The 25,642-nt window shown below is 31.9% G+C and overlaps 2 protein-coding genes across 5 annotated transcripts; both read left to right on the top strand.

Moving 5' to 3' along the window:
- Positions 1 to 8,589: 8,589 nt before the first annotated feature.
- Positions 8,590 to 12,921, top strand: LOC106795478 (nudix hydrolase 2). Its single transcript, XM_014765506.3, has 9 exons — positions 8,590 to 8,816; positions 9,584 to 9,795; positions 9,896 to 9,961; positions 10,221 to 10,358; positions 11,220 to 11,297; positions 11,372 to 11,422; positions 11,518 to 11,552; positions 11,729 to 11,837; positions 12,370 to 12,921. The coding sequence occupies exons 1-9, from the start codon at positions 8,681 to 8,683 to the stop codon at positions 12,562 to 12,564; spliced, it is 1,020 nt and encodes a 339-aa protein (XP_014620992.1). The 5' UTR covers positions 8,590 to 8,680; the 3' UTR covers positions 12,565 to 12,921.
- A 792-nt stretch (positions 12,922 to 13,713) lies between these two features.
- LOC102663084 (uncharacterized) lies at positions 13,714 to 23,791 on the top strand. Of its 4 annotated transcripts, XM_041007848.1 has the most exons (5): positions 19,270 to 20,011; positions 20,453 to 22,530; positions 22,602 to 22,952; positions 23,043 to 23,330; positions 23,425 to 23,791. In XM_041007848.1, the coding sequence occupies exons 1-2, from the start codon at positions 19,989 to 19,991 to the stop codon at positions 21,288 to 21,290; spliced, it is 861 nt and encodes a 286-aa protein (XP_040863782.1). In that variant the 5' UTR covers positions 19,270 to 19,988; the 3' UTR covers positions 21,291 to 22,530; positions 22,602 to 22,952; positions 23,043 to 23,330; positions 23,425 to 23,791. The 4 variants fall into 4 exon arrangements, 3 of the variants coding, with proteins under 3 accessions (XP_040863783.1, XP_040863782.1, XP_040863781.1); XM_041007849.1 differs by lacking the exon at positions 19,270 to 20,011 and adding an exon at positions 13,714 to 14,080 and having other exon boundaries at positions 20,453 to 22,952; XM_041007847.1 differs by having other exon boundaries at positions 20,453 to 22,952.
- Positions 23,792 to 25,642: the final 1,851 nt, after the last annotated feature.

Here is a 25,642-nt window from a genome sequence, read left to right as displayed (position 1 = left end):
ATCTAATATGCACATAGATAAATAAGCTCATAATTAGCCCATGTGTCGAAAATATACCTTAAGGCTCATAAGAACCCTAGAGTCTTCTCTTGCATCTCAGACCCAATCTTCTTGGAGTTTTCTAGCCATGGCTTTGGTGATGAGAACTTATTAGGTTTTCAATGATGAATAACTTTAGCAGTTTTTTCCTCTAGGGAACATTTAATATATTTTTTAATTATTTAAAAAATAATGATTGAGTAATTTTAATGTTTTATGCAATAAATACTTAATAAATTATTTTTGTTTGCATCATGTGTTTCTTTAATTTTGTGAAGAAGTTGAAAGCCATTAATGTAATTTCAAATATATATGGTATTGATTACTACTATGTTCAGGTGTTTGATTCAGTAACAAAGAATGTTAGATATACTAGAGATAAGAGTGTTATTAAGGAAGGGCACAAAAGTTTTCCAAATGGACATACCTCTTGTAAGTACCCAAAACAAACTTCAGGGTCCTTGGATTTTCTTTGTGTGATTTATTGATATGTAAATATAATTTTCTCTAGACTTTTTATGCAAGCTTTTATGCAGGTTTGACAATCTCTAATGTATGTTGCATTTCAGTTAACCGTCAAAAGCATGGTCTTCACCCTACACTTTCTTCCTTTCTTCATTTATTGGGATTTAGATTTCATATCTAAGGCATGAATATTCTTGGACTTGTAACGACATACTTGCTAAGATTCATGGCTAATTATGAACATGGGATTTTGGTGTTGCTGCAAAACTTACAAGGACTATGTCAAAGCGTAATACGGTATTTGATGCTTAAACTTCTTATTTGTATTTATTGTAATTTGTATTCTTTTTTATTATGAAAACTAGATTACTTGATTTGTTTTTGCATGGATAAGATTTCAATCCCTATGATTTGTGGATTCTTGTTTTGCATGTTATATATAAATAAACCGGGCTGATATAGTTTTTCTTCTCAAACATTATAATATTTTTTAATAATATGAAATATGAAAAATCGTTTTAAAAAGTCTATTTTCTAAGATGATTTTTAAGAAAACCGTCTTAGAATTTTCATTAATTTTTATTTTTTTTAAAATAATTCTAACATTATTCTTTCAAAAACTTTTTAAAAAATATACTTTCTAATATGATTTTTGAAAGAATCATTTTAGAATTCTCAGTCTTAAAAAATTTTAAGACAGTTTTATCAATGAACTGTTATAGAATGTGTTTTTTTTAAGATTGATAAAACTGTCTTAAAATTTTTTAAGACGATTTTTTATGAAATCATTGTCGAAAGTCTTGACTTTCGACAACATGGCCTTCAAAGATAATTTTGAATCGTCTTTGAATGTGCTTTGAAACAGGTGTTGTACGTCATTTTTGCAGTAGTGTGAGCAAAATAGGACGACAAAAATTATATTTAAGCTAAAAATAATTAATATACTATATACCTAAAAAAGACTAGTCTTAGAAAAAGAGAAAAACATTTTTTTAAAAAGTCATATATATTAGGTATAATATTTAAGGAATGTAAGCTCTATAATAAATATTTTAAATAATTATTAATTTCCGTAAAAATATTCTGCATTAATTAAAATATTCTTAGAATATTAGTTGAATATCATATTATTTTTTTTATCACATATTAGTTAAATATCATATTATTTTTTATTTGATACTGATTTCAGAATACATTTAAGTACATTTTAAAGTTGTATATTATAAATCATGTATGATTTTAGTTTTATATTTTTTTAACTGTTATAACGAAGTCTTATCGGTTGTTTTTCTATACTTAAAACTCGTAAATGTTCATTTTTTTCAGCAAATATTTGAGAGTTTAGGGCAAATTTTGCATTATGAATTTATTATAAAGGTTTAGAAGCTAAAAAATTAAGTAAAATCTGATGAAATTAGAGACTTAAATGAATAATAAATTAGAGTTTCAAAGAAAAAATGATTTTATAATTTTTGATAAAATCGTATGCTCTAATGGGAAATTTTTAAATGGAAAGTATTTAAAACAATTTAAATGATTTGTTTTTTGAAATTTTGTTTTACATAATGCAAAAAGAGAAGAAGAATTTTTTTTAAAAAAAAAAAGCAGCAGCATCTAAGGAGTGGTCTACAGCAGCTCCTCAGGAGGGTTCTTCCAAAAAATAATCCAAGTATTGTCTGTACTTTGTAGAGAGATTGAGTAAATAGTAAGTAATTATGAGTTTAAAGTGGTAAGAAATTGATATAAAAAAACATAATCGCACGCATGAATTAAAAAATGAGAGATTAAATTAAAATGAAAATAGTATAAAATACTAAAATTATTATGAATCACTACATTAAAAGAACTAAACATACAGTTAAATATAAAGAGAAAAATCGAATAAAGGAATAATGTCCCACTTACCTTTCCAACACTCCTTTGCCATGAATTACGCGGAGCTTACGTGTTCGCTGTTGCCAGTCATTGACTGTTTATTTACTTTAATTCCCGCGATTTCGTTGAGTATTTCCACAAAGTCAACACAAATCAATTTAGGAATACATCTATTTTGTATTTTTTTTTCACGTATCATCTATAACTTGAATAATGATTTTTACACTTCATTATTTAAAAATAATGATTTTTACACTTCATTATTTTTTAAGTTAAAATATGTTTGAGGTGTTGTAAAATTTAAAAATATTAATTTCGTTCTTATAAATATTTTGTATTAATTTGGTCTCGATAAAATAAAATATATTTTTTTATTCCGAGTTGTAACTTTGTTAGACGATTTCTTGATATAGCTAACAAACTTAATTATTTTCTTTCTCTACCTTTCCAAGTACTCTTAGAAGACACCAAAATCCAATGTTGTTTTATCTTTCTCCCAATCTCATCAAAAAGTGTAAGAAATTTGTCTAAGTGATCAAAAATTGTAATTTTTTGGAGGGGGAGGGGGATTAGTCGCCAGAAATTTTTTAATTCATTTTTAAATTTTTAACCGTCATAAATTGTTTAATTTATTTGTAATAAAATTATACTTGTGTATTGTCCGGAGTCCACAAAATTGGTGTGACGCTAGAATGTGCACATTAGCCCTACTAGTCAACCCTAACACCAGAATGCATATGCAGGTCCCTCAGCAGCCGAGCTATTGGACCGATAGGTTGTTAAAAAATATCTATATATTTGAATCTTAATGATAATGTTATTATTTCTTTATTAAGTTGCAGATACCTACTTATCTACTAGCAAAGTAGCAATAAATTATCTATAAGTGATGGATTATCTATAATCCATTGGATTATCGATAAGTGATGAATTATTTACAAGCTATGAGTTATCTACTAGCTATTATCTACAAGCTAAGAATTATCTGTTGTTACACCATTAAAAACTCGAAGCTTCTATCCCACACTATAAATACTAGGTTCTATATATCTCATCCTTTTCATTTCATTCTCAACTCACTTACATACTTACTTGAACATCGAAATCCTTTATTTTGCAGGTCCCCCCTCGTGTTCTTCTAACAGAGGGTACAATTGTAGAGTTCTAAGCCAAAAGATAAGGTGCATTTAATGCATAATGAGAATTGAATTTTTACCACTATGGTTTGGGTGGTTTAAATGCAAAGTGAAATATTAAATTTTACTAGATGAAGCCTATTTGAATGGATGCATTGAAAGTTGTTTTTGTTTCAACTTTGAAGAGAACTTATTTATTATAGTTGGTGGCAATCTTCATTATAAATAGAAAAGAGAATTAATGGAGAAGATATACATGGAGAGAGTGTGTGAGAAGAGAGATTGAGAAACAAAGTCACTTTGTTGAGAGAAAAGTATCTTTTTATGAGAGTGTTATCATTTTCTTGTAACCGTTGAGTGGGATACTCCAGTTTGTAGAGTGATATACAATTTAGGGTGGGTTACAATCTTGTAATCATATTCGTGATAGTGAAATATTTTTGAGACAGTTCCATGGACATAGGCAAGAGGTGTCGAATCACACTAAATTATTGTGTTCATTATCATTTTTCCTACGGTGTAATCTTTGTTGTGTTCTCACGATCCTTTTTGGGTGTGGATAATTTTTTTTGAGGGAGTGTTGATTACCCAAAAGGTACCTATAGTCTAACGTGTGAAATTGGGGAGCCCATCCAGGCTATGTCTCCTTTGACGCTAGCCACTCTAGATTTTGGTAAGTACAACGTGTAAGTCCTTTAGTCACGTTAAATTATCGTCTAACGGAGTTATCATTGAGGACCAATAAAAATATGTTTTATTTTTATTGGGATTAAATTAATATGAAAAATTTTGAGGACGAAATTAATACTTTTCAAATTTTACAGGGACCCCAAACATATTTTACCCTTTTGTAAAACACCTTATTCATACCTCTTATTTTCCATGTATTTCTTTCCATCATGTCATATATTTTATATAAAGTAAACCACTAAATTTGTCCCTAAAAGTGTGAGACATTGACAAGTCGATCTTTGAAATATGAAAAATGGCATAAACATATTCAAAATTGCATTTTGTTGATCACAATAGTCTAAAATAAATGCATGCTAATAGCGTTGTTGACGAAGGATGAGGTAACATATTAAGTGCCACATGATGTCCTAAATGTCTATCCTAATGGCATTTATATGAGCTTATGCAATAAAAAATAATTAAAACTTTTTTAAAAAAGAAATTATTTTTCAACCTTTCTTTTCCCCCATAGGACTCACAATATCCCCCCTCCAAAAAAAAACCTAATACTACTCTATTTCATCTCCTTCTAACATTTTCAACAAACTCTTCTGCAGTGCACGAAAACAAAGGATTGCAATTGTTGATGCCTTTATTTTCTAGTGACAACCCCTTTTGGAGAAAACTCAGTCCTTTTTTGACAAAACCAACCACACTCATCCTTAACAATGACGACCCGAGAACTACTATTTTGAAGAAAAGAAGAAAGGAAAGAGGATCAAGGAGAAAACATTGATCCTCAACCCTATTTTCGTAATTGAAGCCTCAAAGAAGTTGGAGAAGATGAAACTTGATTCTAATGAAGGAAGACACTCGAAGTTGGGAGCAAAAGTGTTGTGAAACCAAGGGGGAGAAAATACTAGGGAGATCTTCACCAATGGGCCACAAGCACACCACACAAGCAAACTGGACACCACGCTTTGACCCTAAATCTTAAGGCATTAGGTTTATGGGCCTTCCTCACTTATATGCTGCTCAACTTTCTCATTCCTACCAAATATTGGACATGGTAGCTCCCCTTGAGCCAAAGCTTTTTTTCAATCCAAATGTTGGGAAATCGTAAGGGATAAAACACTAGAGAGATCTTCTCTAATGATCCACGAGAAAATCACACAAGTGAACTTGACTCCACACTTTAATCCAAAACCTTAAGGCATTGGATTTGTGGGTCTTCTTTACTTATGTTGCTCCACTTTTCCATTCCTATCCAATGTGGGACTTCACCTTCACACTTGTACTCCAACAAAAAGCAACTAGGATAGAGAAGAGTAGGAGGAAAAAGGATGAAGCTACAAGTAATTTGTGCAAGTGCCTTTATAAACTCTAAGGACGAAGCTACCAAATGTGCCTTGAAAAAACCACAAGTGAGAATAACAATAGATAAATCTGCACAGTTATTTGTTAACGGTAGTTCCTAGAGTTATTTATGACCTGGATATTTATGATAGATATGGTGGGATATTCAATGTTAGCTCTTCTAATTATAGACATTCATGGTTGATGATGTAGTGATTTTGCAATGAGTCCATAGATCAACAAGTGACTATGAATTTAACAATCGAAATTTGGAAGCTTCCTTCTTGCAAAGTTTAAGAAATTAAAGACACGATCTTAACAAAAAAGATAGAATTTCTTGTGGTTTTGATAATTTGTAATGATGTTTTTTAATGCTTCTCCAAATACAAAGTTTATTTGTTAATGAAATGCTTCAAGTTGCAATTGCAAGAAAGTCCAGTTACTATACTCTTTACATGAATGCTTCGTGTCATTTGAAGTTACTTTGGGAAAGTGATATTATCTACTGGACAAGTGGATCCCATATGAACAGAAGTGTGGATCTAGCTCCAATATGATAGCATATAAGAAATTGGCTCCAATATGATACATGATAATTGGCCCATGTACTTGCATTTTATAGTATTTTTCAATGCAATTATGTGACATCTCTTATGCTTTAAGGTTATACTTATGCTCAAAACAATTAAGCTTTGAATAAATGATTATTTTATTTATTACTTTTACACTTGATCTTTGGTTGGTTGTTGTTATTTTGTAGAAAATTTGTTGAAGGACCCATTTGGAGAAGAGTCAAGAGCAATGTCACCCAATACAGAAGAAAAAAAAAGATATTTGGATTTAGTGACTTGACATAAGCTAATTAACTCCATTTGGGGATGACTTAAGGAAACCCTTGGGAGAAGAATTTTGAGGCCTCTAACCTCACTTAAGCGAACCACATTTGGTGGCTACTTAATCGAGTCTCGGGAGAAAGGTCAGGAGCTACTCGCTTTAGCGAGTCCTATTTGGGAACCACTTAAGCAAACATTAACAAAGGGACTTACGTGTGAAAATTTCAATTACTATAAAAAGGAACCTCTGACACATAATGGGTTCTGAAATTGCGATTTTTGAGGCACAAAGGGCAGAGAGTGTTGTGTGATTGTTTCCATGCTCAAGGCTTCTCCTTGGATCATCCTTCGTTAGATACTTCATCTTTCATGGTTACGAGTAGCTAATTTCATCCTCATTGGGGGTTTAATGTAATTAGACTATTACTTTCATGTAATTATGTTTTTCTCTTATCATTAAAGGTTGTTATTATTCTTCTTCTATGCCTGATGTTTGTTTTTAGTTTGACAAACTAATTGCACAATCTTATTATTAATTTCACTTGTAATTGGAAGATTTTTTTGAATTGAAAACTGAAAAGACAAGCAATAATCTTTATGTCTAGGAATAAGGTAAAGAGGATTGGTCATCACTAAAACCCTTTTTTCTTAATACAAGTCACTTGGTTACACTAATTCAAGAGATTGATAGTGGAATCAAGGGACTTAGATTCTTTCATTTAAGGAATTAAGGCTTGAATAAATTTGTAGATCGATAATAATTGAATCTTAATTGAATAGGAATAACAAGTGATTACATGTTATGAACATATAATGAAGTTAAACTTCGACAACAAAAATTATGTAAATTTGTTTACAATTTAAATTATGTAAATACAACTACACAAAATATGCAAGAAGATTAAATAAAAAAAGAGAAATTGGATTTGTTTGTTTAATATTTTTTAAATTATTTTTTCGTTTGAGAATTGAAAAATAAGAAAATTTATTTGATAGGTTTAAATCTACTTTTGGTTCCTATAATTTTACAATTATGTAATTTTGGTTCTTGAAAAATTTTAATTGCACAATTGAATTCCTCTATATTTTCAAAATTAAACAATTTTGATTTATTGTTAATCTGTTGTCAACTTTTCAACAAAAATTATTAATGTTACATGTTGATGATTAAGTAACATTGACATATTGACTTAACAAAAGATATGACATGTTAATTTTAGTCTCTAATATTACATCAATGCACTTTTAGCGTCACATAAATACACTCTCATGGTCATGTTAATATATATGTTAAACTATCACATTATCTATCATGTCATCATATTAATATTACATCATCGCTTATATATCACATCAATAATTACCTTAAAAATTAATGATCGATTAATATTGGACTAAAATTTCTAAATTAAAAAAATGTGGCACTAAACGTTTAATAAAGTTAATTTTTGTTTTTAGTTTCAAAAGTAGTTTTTAAAATCAAGAAAATCAAAATAATTTAACATGTTTTTTTAAGCTATATAATATTTTTGTTTTCATGACAATAAATGTGTGCATAAACTATCGTAATTCTTCTTTCCTATCTTTTTAAAACTGATTTAAAAAATCACCATATCACTTTGATATCTTAAAAAAATTCCAAAAGCTATTTTATAAAATAAATCAAACAGTCCCTAAAACTTTTGATATTTTTTTCTTTCATGATCGAGAACATGTTTGTTAGTATCTGTTGTTGTTGACAAGTTCAACAGCCACCTAGGAAGCGAGGAGTACAAAACTGAGGCACTTTTAAAATATTGAAAAGTAGTTAAAGAGACATTTAAAATGATTACTACATAATTAAGGTTAAGTACTATTTAATGCAAAAAGAAATAACTTTTGTTATTGAAAATGGCTGCACGGGTCCATGGACCTTGGTTGATGAATTCTGCAGCGCGTTTCATATGTAACTTCAAAGAAAAAGTGAGACAAAATTCCTACGTTTAGTTTGAATATGAAAAGCTAACTTGTGGTGTTGATCTGTCGCATTGCTTCAATTTTTTGTCATTTAGCTTCTTCTTGTTGATTTCTCGTTTCAAATTCTAAGAGTTTGTTTCTGAAGTAATTTAAACATATGCAATGACTAATTCAAAGTCCCAGCCACAGATTCCACGGAAATTGTCCCTTTGGCACCATATGATGACCCTATTCGCTATATAATTCTCAAGCCTTGATTCTTTCCCACAACTCGAGTTTCAAAGAAAACCTAATAATTACTTAGTCTTGTTATTCTCTCTTGCGTTGATCATTGCATTTGATTTCGTGATGATGAGTTCTAGAGCTTGTAAGCCTTTTTCTTCCTCTCTTTTGGCAGCTTCAAAATTGTTACTTAAATCTTCCTCTCGTGCCCCTCCACTTCAAATTAGTGCTCTTGTTGGCTCTATGGTCCCTAAAATTCAAGGTAATAATGATTGATGCTTGAGAGTATGTTGGGATAATTTTTTTTATAAATACTTTTAAGAAAAAAATAAGAAAAATAAATAAAATAATTTTTTTATAAGCTAAAATTAATCCAATACATATACTGATTTATAGGAATTTTATTTACATTAGCTTATCTAAAATTTAATATTTAACTTATTAAGAAGCTTTTTTTTAATGTTGGTCTAATCTAAATAAATTTTTAATAAGCATTCATTAAAAAAAAAATGAATTGAACTTCTTTTAAGACAACTAATACACCCCAGTTCCTTCCTTCAGCAGAAGTTAGATTAGAAAACTCTTATAAAATTAAATCCATAAGTTGATTTTAAATTATAAAAGAAACTCAAATCATTTTATCATCTTATTTTCTTCTCCTATAAATATATATGAATAAATTTATCAAAACAAATTATCTATTAATTTAATATTTGACATTATAAAAAAAATCTAATCCTCACTTTGACATTTATCAATTAATTTAGTCTCTCCAATTGACACAAGTGATCAATTTATTCTTTAGTATTATTAAATCAATCATTTAGTATTGAGGTTAGAGAATAAATTAACTTAAGTGCATTAATGAGTGCATTAACGTGAGATACTAAATTAACTAATAATAACCATCCTGGTAAACTATTTATCCTGGTGTTATTGACCAAATGAATAATAATAATAATAATTTCAAGAACTAGATTCATTTTTACTCATGTTTTAAGCATTAATGATTATTAAACACCCTTTTAGGCCCGAAGAACAGTTCTGGTTTCCCTAGATCATACATGTCAGCTACCTTAGCTTCTCTGGCCAAGGAAGAGGAAGTGCCAAGTAAAGCCATTGATACACTCAGAGCAGTTGAAGACCAACATGGGGGTGTAATTGTGAACATTGAGGAGCCTATGGATTCCTCAGTTTTTGCTTCTTTGCTAGAAGATTCAATATTACAATGGAGGGAAAAGGTACAAATTTCAAAATAATAATATTAATAACTCTAATGCTCAGTAGTTTCTGATAACTTTGGACTCATCCCTCCAATTGTTCAAAATGTGGTTTCTAAAGGGAAAGAAGGGAGTGTGGATCAAGCTGTCCAGAGAACATTCAAATCTTGTGGATTCTGCAGTTAAGGTAAACACTTGTTAGAAGTCACCGAACACACGGATCAACCGGCACATGATTAATTGTTTCACCTTAACAAGTAATCTCGAATTCAAGTCTGAATATGCATGCAACAGCCAAAAAGAGAACTTTGTGGTTCATAATTGTCTCATTTGATTCAAATATAGGATTACCACTAGTACAAGTTAACACCTATGATATGACCGTAAAGAATAAAGAATTGCTAGATTAGAAGCCATTTTGTGATGTTGTGCTTCTCTTTTTGCAGGCTGGATTCAGATTCCACCATGCTGAACCAGATTACTTGATGCTTGTGAATTGGATTCCCAATACTCCTGATACCCTTCCTGCAAATGCTTCACACCGCGTTGCTGTTGGTGCTTTTGTCATGAATGCCAACAGGGAGGTAATCAACCCTTTGTTTGTTTCCCATTGTTATGTGGTTCAAGTGCTCAAGATTTTTTTCTTTTGGCTAAATGACTTAAATTAGTCTTTTATCTTCTTTTTTTTATTATGGTTGATTTTTTATCTTTTAAAAAAAGTTTGATTTCATCATTTTTTTTTAGTTTAATTTAATCTTTTATCTTTTAAAAAAATTATTTTCAACTTTTATCTTATTCTTTTTATTCAGTTTTATCATCCAGTTCATTTGAGATTGATGTTATTGATTATTTAAGAATAAATTTTTTTACTTAAAAATGAAATAGAAGGAAAGAAAAGAAACTGAAAAAAAAATCATTTTTAAATAATTAACGACCTTAATTTTAAATAGAATAAATGATCAAAATGAATAAAAAAATTAAGATAAAAAATTAAACTGAAAAAAAAATGAATAATCAAATTAAAATTTTTAAAAGATAAAAAAATAAGATAAATCAACAATTAGGTCATTTAATCTTTTTTTTTACCCTCTCTTTTTTTCTATTTTCATTGCTCAAGTTTTTCAACCCTGCTTCCTGGGAAATACATGAACCTGGAGTCCATCTCTGCCTTGATTTTGTGGTGTGATTATCCTACCTACTTTTGTGATGAAGACTCGTATTTCTTATAGTTAGTCAGTGGCCACTCGTTTTCCTAAATATATTAAAACTAATGAAATTGGTGTACAACTTTGACGCACTGATGTTTTAAAAATTACTTTAGATACCACACTCAAAATAATTATTATAAAAGTTAATAATTTTTAATTAAATCACATGATTAGATGAGGATAATGTACACAACATGTGTATTCGAATCTAATTAAATTTATAAAATTGTTTGACAGGTGCTTGTGGTTCAGGAAAGCAATGGCAGGTTTAGTGGCCAAGGAATCTGGAAGTTGCCTACTGGAGGCGTTGATGAAGTATGTTTAAAAAATTATTGTTGATTATTAAACATTAAAAATACTTTTCTGATTAATATGAATTTCATTTGCAGGGTGAAGATATTTGTACTGCTGCAGTTAGAGAAGTCAAAGAAGAGACTGGGGTAAGCAAAAACATAATCAAATAGCGTAATACTTTAACCATTTAATAATTAAACCCTTTCCAAGTCTAAGGGCACTGCTCTTGTTCTTGTTTCAGATAGATACACAGTTTGTGGAGGTCATAGCATTTAAGTAAGTTATCAAATACTATTATGGATTGCTACAAACATACTCTGTGTTTGGTGTTTCATGAAAATAATTAGCATTAGCATTAATAATCATCGGTTGCTACAAACATTATTTAGCAATCATTTTCTCTTCAAATTTAATTATGTATGCCCTTAATGATCTGTATTTTCTGGTATCAGGGAAAGGCATAAATCTTTCTTCCGGAAATCAGAGTTGTTCTTTGTTTGCATGTTGCAACCTCATTCCTTTAAAATTCAGAGACAAGTTTCAGAAATTGAGGCAGCTCAGGTATGAATGCATATTCAAAGAACACTTAGCATCCAATTTATCTAGAATAAGATTAAGGACTTTTTAAAATTTTTACAAATAATTACAACATTTTTTTTTAAAATTATAAAAACAATTTTATTTTTTCACAATTTTTTTGTAAATCTTTTAATACGAAAAAATAAAATATAAATAAGATGATGCTTTTATAATTATTTAAGAAAACATAAATAAAAAACTTGTTTAAAAATTAAACAAATCCTAGGCTATCTACAAATTTAGCTTTGAATCCTACAAAAAGGGTGTTCCTCTAAATTTTTTAAATAATAAAAAAATAAAATTTAAATACAGTTAATAAAAATGATAAAATAAAAAAACTAATAATATAAAAAAAAGTGAGAAGTTAATCTAAGTTAGAAGAAAATTTTGAAATTTAAAAAGTGATTTAAGGATATAATCTAACGAAATGTGTATATTAAATGAGATAATTTCAATTATTAATAGTTATGAATTATGCCAATCATGGTTATGTGATTTTTCTTTGTTTTTTCAGTGGATGGCAATTGAGGACTACATGGCCCAGCCTTTTGTCCGAGAAAATGAGCTATTTGACTTTCTTACCAAAATAGGGTTATCAAAATTTGATGGCAAATACAATGGCTTTTCTACCGTACTGTCTAGCACTTCCTCTCGCAAAAAATCTTACTTTTACTTCAACAACAAGGACGCTGGTCACATGTTAGCTTGACTTGTTGGCCTCCATTAATTCTTATTTAGCACTCAATTTAATTATTAAGTTTTGTTAGCATTGTACATAGATCTCAACATCCCCACAAGCTTGAAATCATAGGCATATTTTCTTCCAAACCGTGTAAGGGGATAGGGAAAAAACAAGTAATGTTGTCAATTTACAATTTGTTTTCATTTTATGAAGTCTTTCATTCATATTCATAGGAGGAGGACTGGTGATTTTTTTATTTTGGTTCTTTATTACATCAAAAGTCAAGTGTCAACTGTAGCGTTGTCATACTTTGGGATTGTAACAATTGCTATTTCATAGCCCACCATTAATTGAAGAAATAAGAATTTCTTTATTTTTTTATTAGCTTTCTTCTTTTTTTCTTGATGTATCATGTATGATCATATGATATATGGAAACATGTGTATTTTTTTATTTGTACTATGTAATTTACATACATTTGCACCGTACAGAATTAGTGGTATTGTTCACTCGTTTTTTCAATACAACACGCTTTTCAAGTAATCAATGACTTGTGACTTGTGTGACATGTCGGATTACCTTGATACTACTTTTTAATGTTGACAAAACTCTGTTTCAAACTTCAAACAGTTAAGTCGTTGGACGTGTAGTAATTTAGTTTAGAATATTGTGTTGAGAAAAGAAATGCTTGAAAACTTCTTGTGCACTGCTGTTGAATATTGAACATTAATTTCAAAAGGAATGTAGGTTATACATGTAACAACTTCATTTTTTTAAGCACATACTTAATGTTAATTTTAAAAATAAATAATTAATATTGTGATTATAACTGCACTAACTAGGGTTGATCTAATTCTAGAGACACTGGGTGCTTACACAGGGTCTTAGATTCAAATTTTGTTGTTGCCATTGTTGGAAAAAAAAATAATGCAATGTTTGGGTTAAAATTATGCAAGTTAGGCGTAATAAAAAGTGGGTGTAGTAATTAAATCTGTTTTGAACTTTGTTTTTTTTTTTTGTCACAAGAGTTTGGAATAAAGCTCGGATTTCAGCCTAGCGACACTTTATTCAACGAGGATTTTTAACCCCACAAGAAGAATACAATAATAATGCATAATCAGATAATAAATACTACTTCTGATGCACAAGTACAAAGCATGTTTGCTGGGACTTGATTAATCTATCTAATATAACTTAAAGAATTCTTAGGCCCTAGAAATGACCATTTTACCCTCATTTCTTGCGTCACACCTATCCTCTATATGTTGGTAAAATGGGAACTTTGAAAAAAATACTTACTCATTCAAAGAAAAAAAGAAGAACACTCCCTCTTCGTGGACCCGAGCTTCTTCATTAGACTCGAGCCTCACTCCCTCTTCATCGACCCAAGCTTCATCAACACGAGCTTTTCATCATATGCACACCCTTGACTGTTCCGAACATTTTTCTTCTCTCTTCATCTCTTCTCTTTACCTCTTCATTTGAATCTACTACAGTTCAAATATCGTTGGGGCTGTGGTAGGCTTGGCCGAAGATTCATTTGGTAAGTGAGGGTTTTTCTAATCAAATTTTGGAGTTTAATGTTGGGGCTATCGTCAATTTGGCCCCAAAGAATCATTTAGTAAGTGAGGTGTGTTTTTTAAAATTGAATTTATATTAATTTTTTTGTGGGTTTTTTTAAAAACAATTGATTTCGTGTTAATTCTTTTTGTGGATTCTTTTTTATTAGCAATGTATGAATGTTTGATTCAATCTAGGTAAATACTCTGTGCGTTGTTTTCATTCCTTATTTTGTGTTAGGAGTTTGTTTGAGGTTTGAAGTTTGAAGTTGTTTGATTGGGTTTGAGGGTTTGGATTTCAAATTTACTTTATGAAGAGATGTTTTGGCTATTGAGTGACTATAATTACTGTGGTTTACTGTGGTTTGTTGTGTCCAGTGTTGACTTGGTTTCGTTGAGGTTGAGTTGATTATTTTCTTTTTTATTAATGCTAATAATTGATGTTTGGTGGTTATTCTATTTGAAGTGTTTCTATGTGAACACTTTCATATTTTATTCCTTCTGGATAGAGCTTGAGTTTGTTGTTTTACCAGTTCAATTATTGGAGAGTGGTTTTTGAGTGTTTCTCTATAGCCTCTTTCATATTTTGCTACTTGTGTTTGCAAGTTCGGTTTAAAGTTTTTGCTCGTTCATATTTTGCTGCTTATGCCTACAAGCATATCTTATTTTATAGATTTAATGTTTATTTTGTCTTTTCTCACTGCTATTCAGTTATGTCTTCAAATACTTTAAGAGAAATCAAAATTAAAGAGATCAACCCAACTCAAGTGAAATGGTTTGTAAAATGTTAGATTATTAGATATTTGCCATTCTGCCAACTTATCAACGGGAAACATGAATCTTATATTAAGTTCATTTTGATAGATTCAGAGGTATGTTCTTAATATGGATCATACTTTTTCTTCTATTTACTATTTTTATTTTTGAGATTTGAAGTAATGTGAATTGCAAATAGAAAGAAGTTGATTACAATTATTTATGCATATTTCTATTTCAATGTACATGACATTTATATGTATTTCTATTTCGATGTACAGGGTTGTAGAATTGAAGCTCTAATGAAAGAGAAAATTTATGATATGGTTTTAAAGGATAAGATAAATCCTGAAAAAAATTTCACCTTTGACAATGTTAAGTTATTGAATAATGCTGGCCAACAAACATGATAATATCCTACAATTAACAAAAAAACTGACATTAGAGAGGTTGAATTTGATATCTATACTAACTTTGGGCTAATACCTGTCCACATCAATGAAATTTCCAATCTAAAGTAATATTCAGAGTTTTTGATGGCTAATAACACATATTATTCATTTTATATCTTTATTTCTATGAAAATATATGATATTACTAACACAATGTTTTTTTACATAGATATAGTTGATGTTGTCACAACAAGGTCTAGACCAAAACAAGATTTACGTAACAACAACAGGATCTCAAAATTTATCTTTGAAATTTTAGATCATATGTATGTTTACTTATTTCAAATCTACAATTTTTTTTATATAAATTTGTTTTTGTTTAAATGCATGGGGGAAAGGTGGAATATGTGTTGCATGATAACTATGCTGAAGAAGGTTTAAATTGGCTTATTCAAAACACAACTTCAGTAACAACAATTGCAATCCAATTTGCAAAAATAAGCGAGTCTTCCCCAATATTATATGCTTAGAAAACAAATATGTTTAACGCTTTATACATAAAGTATTATTATTATAATTATTGCTGTTTTTTTTTTCTTTTTTGCTCCTCTAAAAAGTTAACATTTATTCATGTTTGGATTCTTTATTTTTAAGCAATTTCCCTCTAAAATTTGTAGGTGATGTTGTGGTTGAAACGTTCATAATACAACAATGATGTTTTTCAACCCTAATTCAGATTAATGGCCTTCAATAAGACATGGGTACATAAAACCTTTTCAATTTTAATTGAATGTATTTTGTCTTTGAAATGGAAATAAGCTTGCCCTCTAAAATTTATTTTTGACAGTTTATTTGTGTTTGACCTTCTTACATGCCTTTGCCCAAAAAAAAAGGTGATGAAAATATTCCCATTCTTGAATTATTATTAACACAAAACCAATAGTGTATGTCTAACTGAAATTTGTTTTTGTTATATGACAATCCAATAATTTAATTTGTTATGTTTTAAACATTACTCTATTTAGATGCATTTACAAATTGTTTTTTTTATCTATTCTTAGTAAGATGTGTGTACAACTTAATTTTAATTCATACTTATTTCTTCAACATTAATTACTTACTTATTTGTTCTTCCTCATTTATTTTCTTATATATCTATCATTAATATGGCATGTCTTACATATATTTACTTATAATAATTAATATTGTGTAACTAAAATTTGTGTTTCTGTCTGCACATTGAGTTTATTGTTTTACTATTTGAATTTATTAAATACTACATAACACATTGAATAAAAAAAAAAGTACTTTTTTTCATTTAATTCAGAGACAAATATTTTGGAATTCAACTATGTATGTTATGTGTAAATTTGTCAAACATAATAAAATATTGTGATTATTAAAGTAACAATGACTTTCTTTAAAATTTATTTTTGAACATAATTATAGAGTAATATATAACACACAAAGGTTAAGGGAAAAGGTAAGGGTTAATATCATAGACTCATCTTCTTGATAGTTAGGCGATGAAAGTGGAAATAAAGGTGTATTCAGTTTTATTTGGTTTTTTCCTTTTTCAAACATCAAAGTTTAATTTTATGGTGTAAATATGTTTATCAGTTATTATTTTTTTATTTGAGTTACCTATGAAGAAGAACAACAAGCGAAACCGCAGAGGAGTTTGAGGTTTGAAGCAAGCACAAGAGAGACATTCGTGGGGGAAATTGATGCTATTTATTTCATGTTTCGATACTTGTCTTCCCTTAGTTAGCAAAATGGGGAGAAAAAAATGAGAAAGCGATGGGTTCAATTTTTTAAAGAACTTCTAAACACTTCTTTGCTTATTGACAAGACAGTAAGCAACTATTGTCACTCATTTGTCTCTCTTCTAATTTTTCTCTCTTGTAAAGGAGAAATGGTTCATCACACTCACGCTTACACTCATATCTCTCATTTCTCTTTTCCACACAACATCCACATTTCCAACATTCTTCTTATCTCTTCATCTCCTCTATACTACTATATTTCAATCATCGTTGGGGTTGGTGTAAGCTTGATCGAAGGTTCATTTGGTAAGTGAGCTTTTTCTTTGTAAAATTGATTTTGTGTTAATTTTTATTTTATTTTATGGGATATCAGTTTTTTGCGTATTACACTTTTTGTTTTGGGGTTAGTTGTTCGTTGTGTTAACATTTGAGGTTTAGATTTAGCTGTTGGTTTTTTTTGTTTAAGTTTAATGTGAGGTGGGAAAAATGTTGAGGGTTTTTTCATATGTTTTGTAGACTTTGCACTACATTTTGTTGTGCAGATGAAGTCGTTAGAAATTGAATGTAGGTGTTCATTTAGTTCTGGCTTTAGGGTTTTGGGGTTAGTTGTTCGTTGTGTTAACATTTAAGGTTTTAATTCAATTGTTGGTTTTCTATTTAAGTTTAATGTGTTTTGGACAAAATTTTGAGGTTTTTTTGAATGTTTTGTAGACTTTGCACTTTATTTTGTTGTGCAGATGAAGTCATTAGAAGCTGATTGTAAGTGTTTCGGATATCAATGTTCATTATAGCATCTTTTATTTTTTTGTTTTGGCATAATTTGTTCCAATGTTATGCAAACTATGCATATAGTTTTATTTTTAAGTTGTGGTTGCAATAATGACAAGGAAGTTTGATTCCATTAAAGATATTGATGGAACACAGGAAACATTGTGTCTTGTTGTTCGCATAATTGATCTATGGGTTGTCCTTACTTGTGATAACTCTGACCATTTAGAAATGGTGATCATGGACTCTAATGTAAGAACATGATTTATATGCTATAATGAATTTATTTAGGTCAAATAGAAAATTGTCCATTTATTAAACACTTGATTATTTTATTGTTGTTAGGGAGATAAGATTCTATGTGTAGGTACGAAAGACCAGTTTGATACATGGTCTGCAATGCTGAGAGAAGGTAATACATATATCATGAATAACTTTAGAACTTTACCCAATGATGGACAATATATGATATGTAATCATGCATTGAAGCAGTTATTTACTAGTGGAACAACGCTCAAGGCTCAGGATGATGTGGCTCTATTGTAAAGCTTCTAGGTCTTGGATCTTTTTCATCAATAAAGTCTTTTGTTTCTTGAAGATCAAAGGTAGCGTAATGGAGAAGGAGGAAAGGTGATTGGAGATGCCACTTCAAGGAGAAGATGAGTCAAGAACAAGCTCACCACCATAAGAAGTCATGGGTAAGAGCTTGAAGGTAGGAGAAGATGAGTGAAGGGAGAAGGAGAGAGAAAGAAGAGGCAGAATGAGGTCTGAAATTTGAAGTCTAATTTCTCAAATCATCAAAGTTCCAAAATACACACACAAGACCTTTATTTATAGCCTAAATGTCACAGAATTGGAGGGAAATTTGAATTTCTATTCAAATTTTACTTGAATTTGAATTTGAATTTGTGGAGCCAAATTTGGAGCCAAAATTTCACTAATTATGATCAGTAAATTTCAGCTATGGTTCAACCCACTAATCTAAGATTATCAACTAAGTGTGCTTAGGTGTCATGAGACGTGTAAATCATGAAAGACATGCATAAAGTGTGACTATATGATGTGGCAATAAGGTGTAGCAAGCAAATGCTCACCTCCCCCTTAGGTTGGTCCAAAATTTAATTGGATTGGACTTCTCCCAATTCAATTAAATTTTTCTCCCAACACACATCAAATAATGCACTTAATGCATGTAAAATTACAAAACTACCAATAATACAAAAACTAGTCTAGGTGTCCTAAAATACAAGGGCTGAAAAATCCTACATTACTAAGGTATCGTCCCCACACTATGGAGCCCTAAATACAAGACCCAAAAATAATGAAATCCAAATCTAATATGTACAAAGATAAGTGGATTCATACTTAGTCCATTGGCCCAAAATCCACCCTAAAGCTGAAGAGAACCCTTGGGCCTTCTGCTGCATCTCTGACTCAATCTTCTTGGAGTCTTCTATCCAATGCCCTTTGGGGGGGGGGGGAAGAGGGGATAGGGTTGCATCACATGACCTTCCTAATATTGCTAACAATGTGTTAATTGGTAAAATCAAGGAAGCATGTTAATTGCCTACAATGTTGAACATTTTTTTAACATGCTTTTAGTTGATTATAGTGTTGTTTTCTAATTAATTTATCTTCTTAAGAAATTGGAACTATTAATTATGCCTTTTTGTTAAGATATTATTGGTGTCGTTGAAAAAATCACTTTTCAAGGAATTACAAATGGGAAGAGAAAGATAGTGTTAAATCTGAAAGATCTTAGGTGTTTTTTAATGCATAATTTAATAAAGGCAAAATTGCAGTTTTGGTCCCCCACTTTTGCCCCAGTTTTGGATTTGGTTCTCCTATAATTTAATTCACAAACTTAGTCCCCCATTTTTGTAAATACATGCAATGTTGGTCCGGAGCCTCCCAATTGAACGTTGATCGTTAGCCTCAGTTAGCCCCAGATGTTGACTGCCACATGTCAACGTCTGATTGGTTCGATGGAAAGACTTCGTTTTTTTACCCTACTGTGATGTGGTAAAAATTTGTTTACGTTGAGGGACCAATTCAAAAAACTTTTGTTTAATTAACCCTAACCCTAAAATCGTTGGAAGCGCAGTCCCGGAAACCGCAGACCTCGAACGTTATCGTGAAGCAGCCGTCGTGGGTTTTGGTGCTTGAAGTTGGATGAAGGTGGTTTAAGAGTCGTTGTTGATCCTAGGAAGATGGACGTGGCTTATGTTTTCAAGTAAGTTATTTTATTTGTGGGTTTGTTTGTGGAAGTGGTCCACATAGTTTGGGGTTTTGTTTTGTGTTTGTGCATGCCCGTCAAGGAAGTGGTTTTGGTTTATTTGTGTGGTGGTTGTGTGTTTGTTTGTTTGTGTGGGGTTTGTTGGTGGTTAAATTGTGAGTAAAGTTTTGTTTATTTGTGCTGAGGTGTCGGGGTCGACGAAGGTTTATTTGTTTTATTTTGATGTTGTGTTCTGTTGGAGGTGTGGTCCCGACCAATTTTTTTTTTTTTTTTGTGGTGGACCCTTGTTGTTGTTTAACCGCAAACATGAATGCTTGTTTTGTTGTTGTCGTTGTGGTCCCCATTTTGGGTTTTATTTTTGTTATTTTTTGAAAAGCTTTGTTGGTGATGTTGTTTTTATTAATTTTTTGGGCTTTGTTGTCGTTCGCGTTTTTGCAGGCCAACTGAAGAACAAACAGTGAGGTTAAAGATTCACCATGGAGGAATGTTTATTTATAATCCATTGACTGCGTATGTCAATGGAGAAATTGTTGAAGAGGAATGGGGTTGGGATGTCAATACTATGTCATACTTTGACTTGACGAAGGTGATTAAGTCTATTGGCTACAAAGCATTCAAGTGCTTATGGTACAAGCACCCCAAAAAGGCACTTTGGAAAGGGTTGAAGCCACTGAATGGTGACTCTGATATTTTACAATTGGCTGAAGATGTTGCTGGGTTTGATGTGGTGGAAGTGTATGTGGAAGATGGGGTGATTGACAGATGTGATAAAAAGTTGGATGATGTTGAGGGAGATGAAGTTGTTGTAATTGATGGAGTGGAGGCTGAACCAATTGTGGAGGCTGAGGTTCAAGTGGAGGGTGAGGTTCTAGTGGAGGCTGAGGTTCAAGTGGAAGGTGAGATTGAAGTGGAGGCTGAGGTTGAAGTGGAGGGTCAGGTTGATGTGGAGGGTCAGGTTCAGGTTGATGATGAAGGTTTGATAAGGTTGAGGTGCAGGTTGAAAAGGAGGCTGGTGGTGTGGGTGACATGGAGGTTGTTGTTGACTGTTTGGATGATATTCATGTTGGGGTTGACACAGTTGATGATGATGTGGGGTCTGGCGAAAGTGATGAGGATTATGTTGGGGATGAGGAAGATGATGATGATTCCAGCGACTGTAGTGAAGATTCAGTTAGTGATTTTGAAGAAAACTCTGAATGGACAACATGGTTGGAGTCTAAAACATTTACTCAAAGTACTGAGGCCGATTTTGATCCTAATAAACTGGACCCAATAAATTCTGATTTGGCTTATGAAACTGAAAATTCTAATGAGTTGGATACTCTAGTTGGAAGTGAAGATGAAGGTCCCTCGAAAGTTAGATATCCTCATTTTAAGGTGACTGAAAATGATGAAGATGTGAAGTTTGAAGTTGGGCTGCAATTTAGTGGTAAGAAACAAATTCTAGAGGCTGTGAAGACCTTTGTTATTATTTCTAAGAAGAATTTAAAGATTAAAAAAAATGACAAAAGGAGAGTGACTTTAATCTATAAACAAAAGGATTGTCCATTCTACTTACAGGTGAGAAAGTCTATGCAAGCCAGTTATTGGCAGACAGTCTCATTCAAAAATGAGCATTGTTGCTTTAGAACTATCAGAAACAGTCAGGCTACACCTGAGTGGGTTTCAAAAAGGTTGATGTCATTATTAATGCATAGTCCCGACATGAGGCTAAAAGCATTAGTTGCTTTTGCTTTAGAAAAGTGGGGATTCAGATTGAGTATGGATCAAGCATACAGAGCAAAGGTTAAAGCAATGGAAAAAATTGAAGGTGCAACTAGAGATCAGTATAAACATTTAAGAAGTTATGCTGTAGAGCTACTAGATAAAAACAAAAACAGCACTGTGAAGATCAAGTGTGATTTAAGTCCGCATGGTCCAGTTTTTGAACGTATGTATGTATGCCTAGAAGCTTGTAAGAGTGCATTTGTTACAACTTGCAGGCCATTGATAGGATTGGGTGGCTGCTTTCTAAAAGGAGAATTTGGTGGGCAATTGTTGACTGCTGTAGGTAAAGATGGAAACAATCAAATGTTTCCTATTGCCTATGGTATAGTGGAATCTGAAAATTATTCATCTTGGAAGTGGTTTATTGATCTATTGATAGCTGACCTAGATGGTATTCAGGAGGGATCTTAGGCTTTCATTTCTAACCAGCAGAAGGTAAATACTTATTGGAACTAACATGAACTATGGCTTTCATTCAATTGGTCCACTATTTTTTGCAGGGTTTGGTTGAGGTAATCAAAGAGCATGGTGAAAACGTAGAACATCAGCTGTGTGTCAAACATTTGTATGGCAATTGGAAGAAGAAGTACCCGGGAGCACACATGAAAGAGTTGATGTGGATGGCAGCTCGAGCAACAACTACCCCTGACTGGCAAAAAGCCATGTTGCAGATTAAAAATTATGATGAAGAAGCTTGGAATGATCTGCAAAAGTTAAAACCTGCTTGTTGGACAAGGTCTGCTTTTAAGGTAAACACAAAGTGTGATTTGCAAGTAAATAACATGTGTGAGGCATTCAATAATGTAATAATGGACTACAGACATAAGCCAATTATTACACTATTGGAGGGCATTCGATTTTACATAAGTTCTCGAATTGTGAAGTTGAGGGCTGCCCTGATGAGGCATGAGGGGTCAATCTGTCCTAAAATTCAGCAAATCATGGAAAAGAATAAAAAAGCATATGAACCATGGCGGGCACATTGGTGTGGTGATGTTGATCTGTCTTTGTTTGAGGTGTCAAAGGGCATGGAAAAATATGTTGTCAATCTTAAACAAGAGACATGTTCTTGTAGAAAATGGGAGTTAACTGGAATTCCATGCACTCATTCCATAGCATGCATGTGGACCAATGGTGTTGAACCAGAACTCAGTGTCAACTCTTATTACAGGTGTTGTTTTATGTAATCTCTTGTAGTCATGTTATTAATTTTTTACCATGGTTTTTTAATTTGAATATGTGAACTTGTTGCATTTGGCAGGAAGTCTACTGTGCTGACCACATATTCATTTATTGTGTACCCATGCAATGGACCCAACTTATGGCCTCCTCTATAGACACCAGCGATGCTTCCACCTGTCATGAGGAGAGCTCCTGGAAGACCCAAGAAAGCAAGGAACAAGAAAAATGACGAGTCTACCAAAAAGCCTACCTGCCAAGACAGTCAAGATCAGTAGTGTGTAAAAATTGTACGGCAGTTGGACACAACAGAAGGACATGTAAAGGAAAGACAACTGCAGATAGGACCATTCCAAAAGGGGGAAGTAAGGTACTTTTCAGTTGCATAAGTGTTGTAAATATCATTTACCACAGATTCTAATTACATTCACCATTCTTATGATTTTGGTTATACATTTTGACAGAACTTGAAGAGACAATCACCATGTCCCACCCATGTTGCAACAAAGAAACAAAACACTGGTCCAAGCTCAAGTCAAACCCCATCTACAGGACATCAACGAGGTGACAACACCAGTGAAACACAACAATCACAAATTAGCTAAGGGACCAGCCAAGGATAGATTCAGCACAACAATGTTTTACCTGCCTTGTTTTTTGGGTGTAATTAATTTAGGAACCTAATTCTGTCTGAATGTTTAATTCAAAGGCTTTGTAATGCACTTTTTAACTTGTTACCAGTTGCTGTAACTAAGCAACCACAATATGAAACAATGTTTTATTGCAGTGTTAAATCTGCCTTGTTTTATGCAAATATGGTGACTTTATCGATGCCTTGTTGAATTTAGGTAGTTTTTGTTGTTAGAATTTTGGCAGAAAGCAAGTTTACAAAGCAATTTCAAAGTTGTTAGAATTTTGGCACAGAGCAAGTTTACAAAGCAACTTCACAGTTGTTAGAATTTTGATCACCTACATTGCTTGCTGTTTTTAAAAATAAAATGGTTTTCAATTTAGGTAGTTTGTGTTGTTAGAATTTTGGCACAGAGGAAGTCTAAAAAGCAAGTTCACAATTGTTAGAATTTTGATCACCTACATTGCTTGCTGTTTTTAAAAATAAAATGGTTTTGAATTTAGGTAGTTTGTGTTGTTAGAATTTTGGCACAAAGCAAGTTTACAAAGCAAGTTCACAGTTGTAATCCATGCCTGCCATTGCCATAGCTTCAATAGACATATTTCCTTTATTCTTAATAGGGGTTAATGAGAATATATATGTGTGTGATTGCATGTAAATTGCAATTGAGGTAGTAGCCAAATTACTAACATACCAATTCAACAAACTTAGGCATATTCCACAATTGTACATTCAGGAATATACAACCTGAACACTACCTATTTAACAGAATAACTCAAACTCAAGTCACAATACTTTATTTGATTACATTCACAAGCTTAAATTCTTAAAACACAGAGCCAAATTACTAACATACCAATTCAACAAACTTAAGCATATTCCACAATTGTACATTCAGGAATATATTATTTTATAAATATTCTTTCATTACATACCAATTCAGCAACATCACTTTCTTCCTAACTGATTACAAAATGACAACATCTTGACTTGCAAACCACCAACACCAAATTACAACACCAAATTATAGACCTTACAGACCTCGGGTACATAATACACACACTAACAAGCAAAGACAGACCCAACACACAACCAAAAGAATCCCTAAAAAAATTTCCTTCCTCTTCGTGTCCCTGATTCTGCTTTGCAAATCCTTCTCCCTCGACTCCAATTCATCAACTTTCTTCATCAATGTCACCATGATTTTCTTCTGGCGAATGTTGGCAACTGGATCGTGCCACTCAAAATAATTACACCCTTTCCTACCTGTAACCTACATGCTGAAAATATTCAAAAAGAATCAACAAATAACCTATCACAAAACCCCTATGAAATTATTTTTCCTTACCTTGTATAGACCACATCCATAGAAGCGCCTCCCTGGATTATCCTCGGTCCACGATGTCACCAGTGGAGCCTCTACGTTATAGAGGCACAACATGCGACTTCGGGTCTCGGAGGTGTAGGATGACGAACTCCTCTCCATGGTGCCGTTTATGGAGGGCAACAAAACCTTGAATGTTAACCACTACGCAGCGACGCCGATGACCTACCCATGCCGATGACCCAACCACGCCGACGACGCACCCACGAAGAAGAAGATGAACCTCCACACCAACAACAACATTGAACCACAACGCATACGAACACGATGAAGCATAAATCCTATTTAGGGTTAGGGATTGCATATAACACGATTTTTAGGGTTTTCATTAAGGAATAGGTTAAATCCTCAGCGTAAACAAATTTTTACCACATCACAGCAAGATAAAAAAACCAAGCCTTTACATCGAACCAATCAGACATTGACACGTGGCAGTCAACGTCTCGGGCTAACAGAGGCTAACGGTCAATGTTCAATTGGGAGATTCCGGACCAACATTGCATGGATTTACAAAAATGGGGGACTAAATTTGTGAATTAAATTATAGGGGAACCAAATTCGAAACTGGGGCAAAAGTGGGGGACCAAAATTGTAATTTTGCCTTTAATAAATTGTACTTTTCATTACTCTTGACTATGTTCTATATTTATTGACATATGTAAATGTT

This window comes from Glycine max, chromosome 13, assembly GCF_000004515.6.
Source record: "Glycine max cultivar Williams 82 chromosome 13, Glycine_max_v4.0, whole genome shotgun sequence".
Classification (NCBI taxonomy): Eukaryota; Viridiplantae; Streptophyta; class Magnoliopsida; order Fabales; family Fabaceae; genus Glycine; species Glycine max.
The sequence above is the reverse complement of the archived record's forward strand: the minus strand, read 5'-3'. Positions and strand labels throughout refer to the sequence as shown.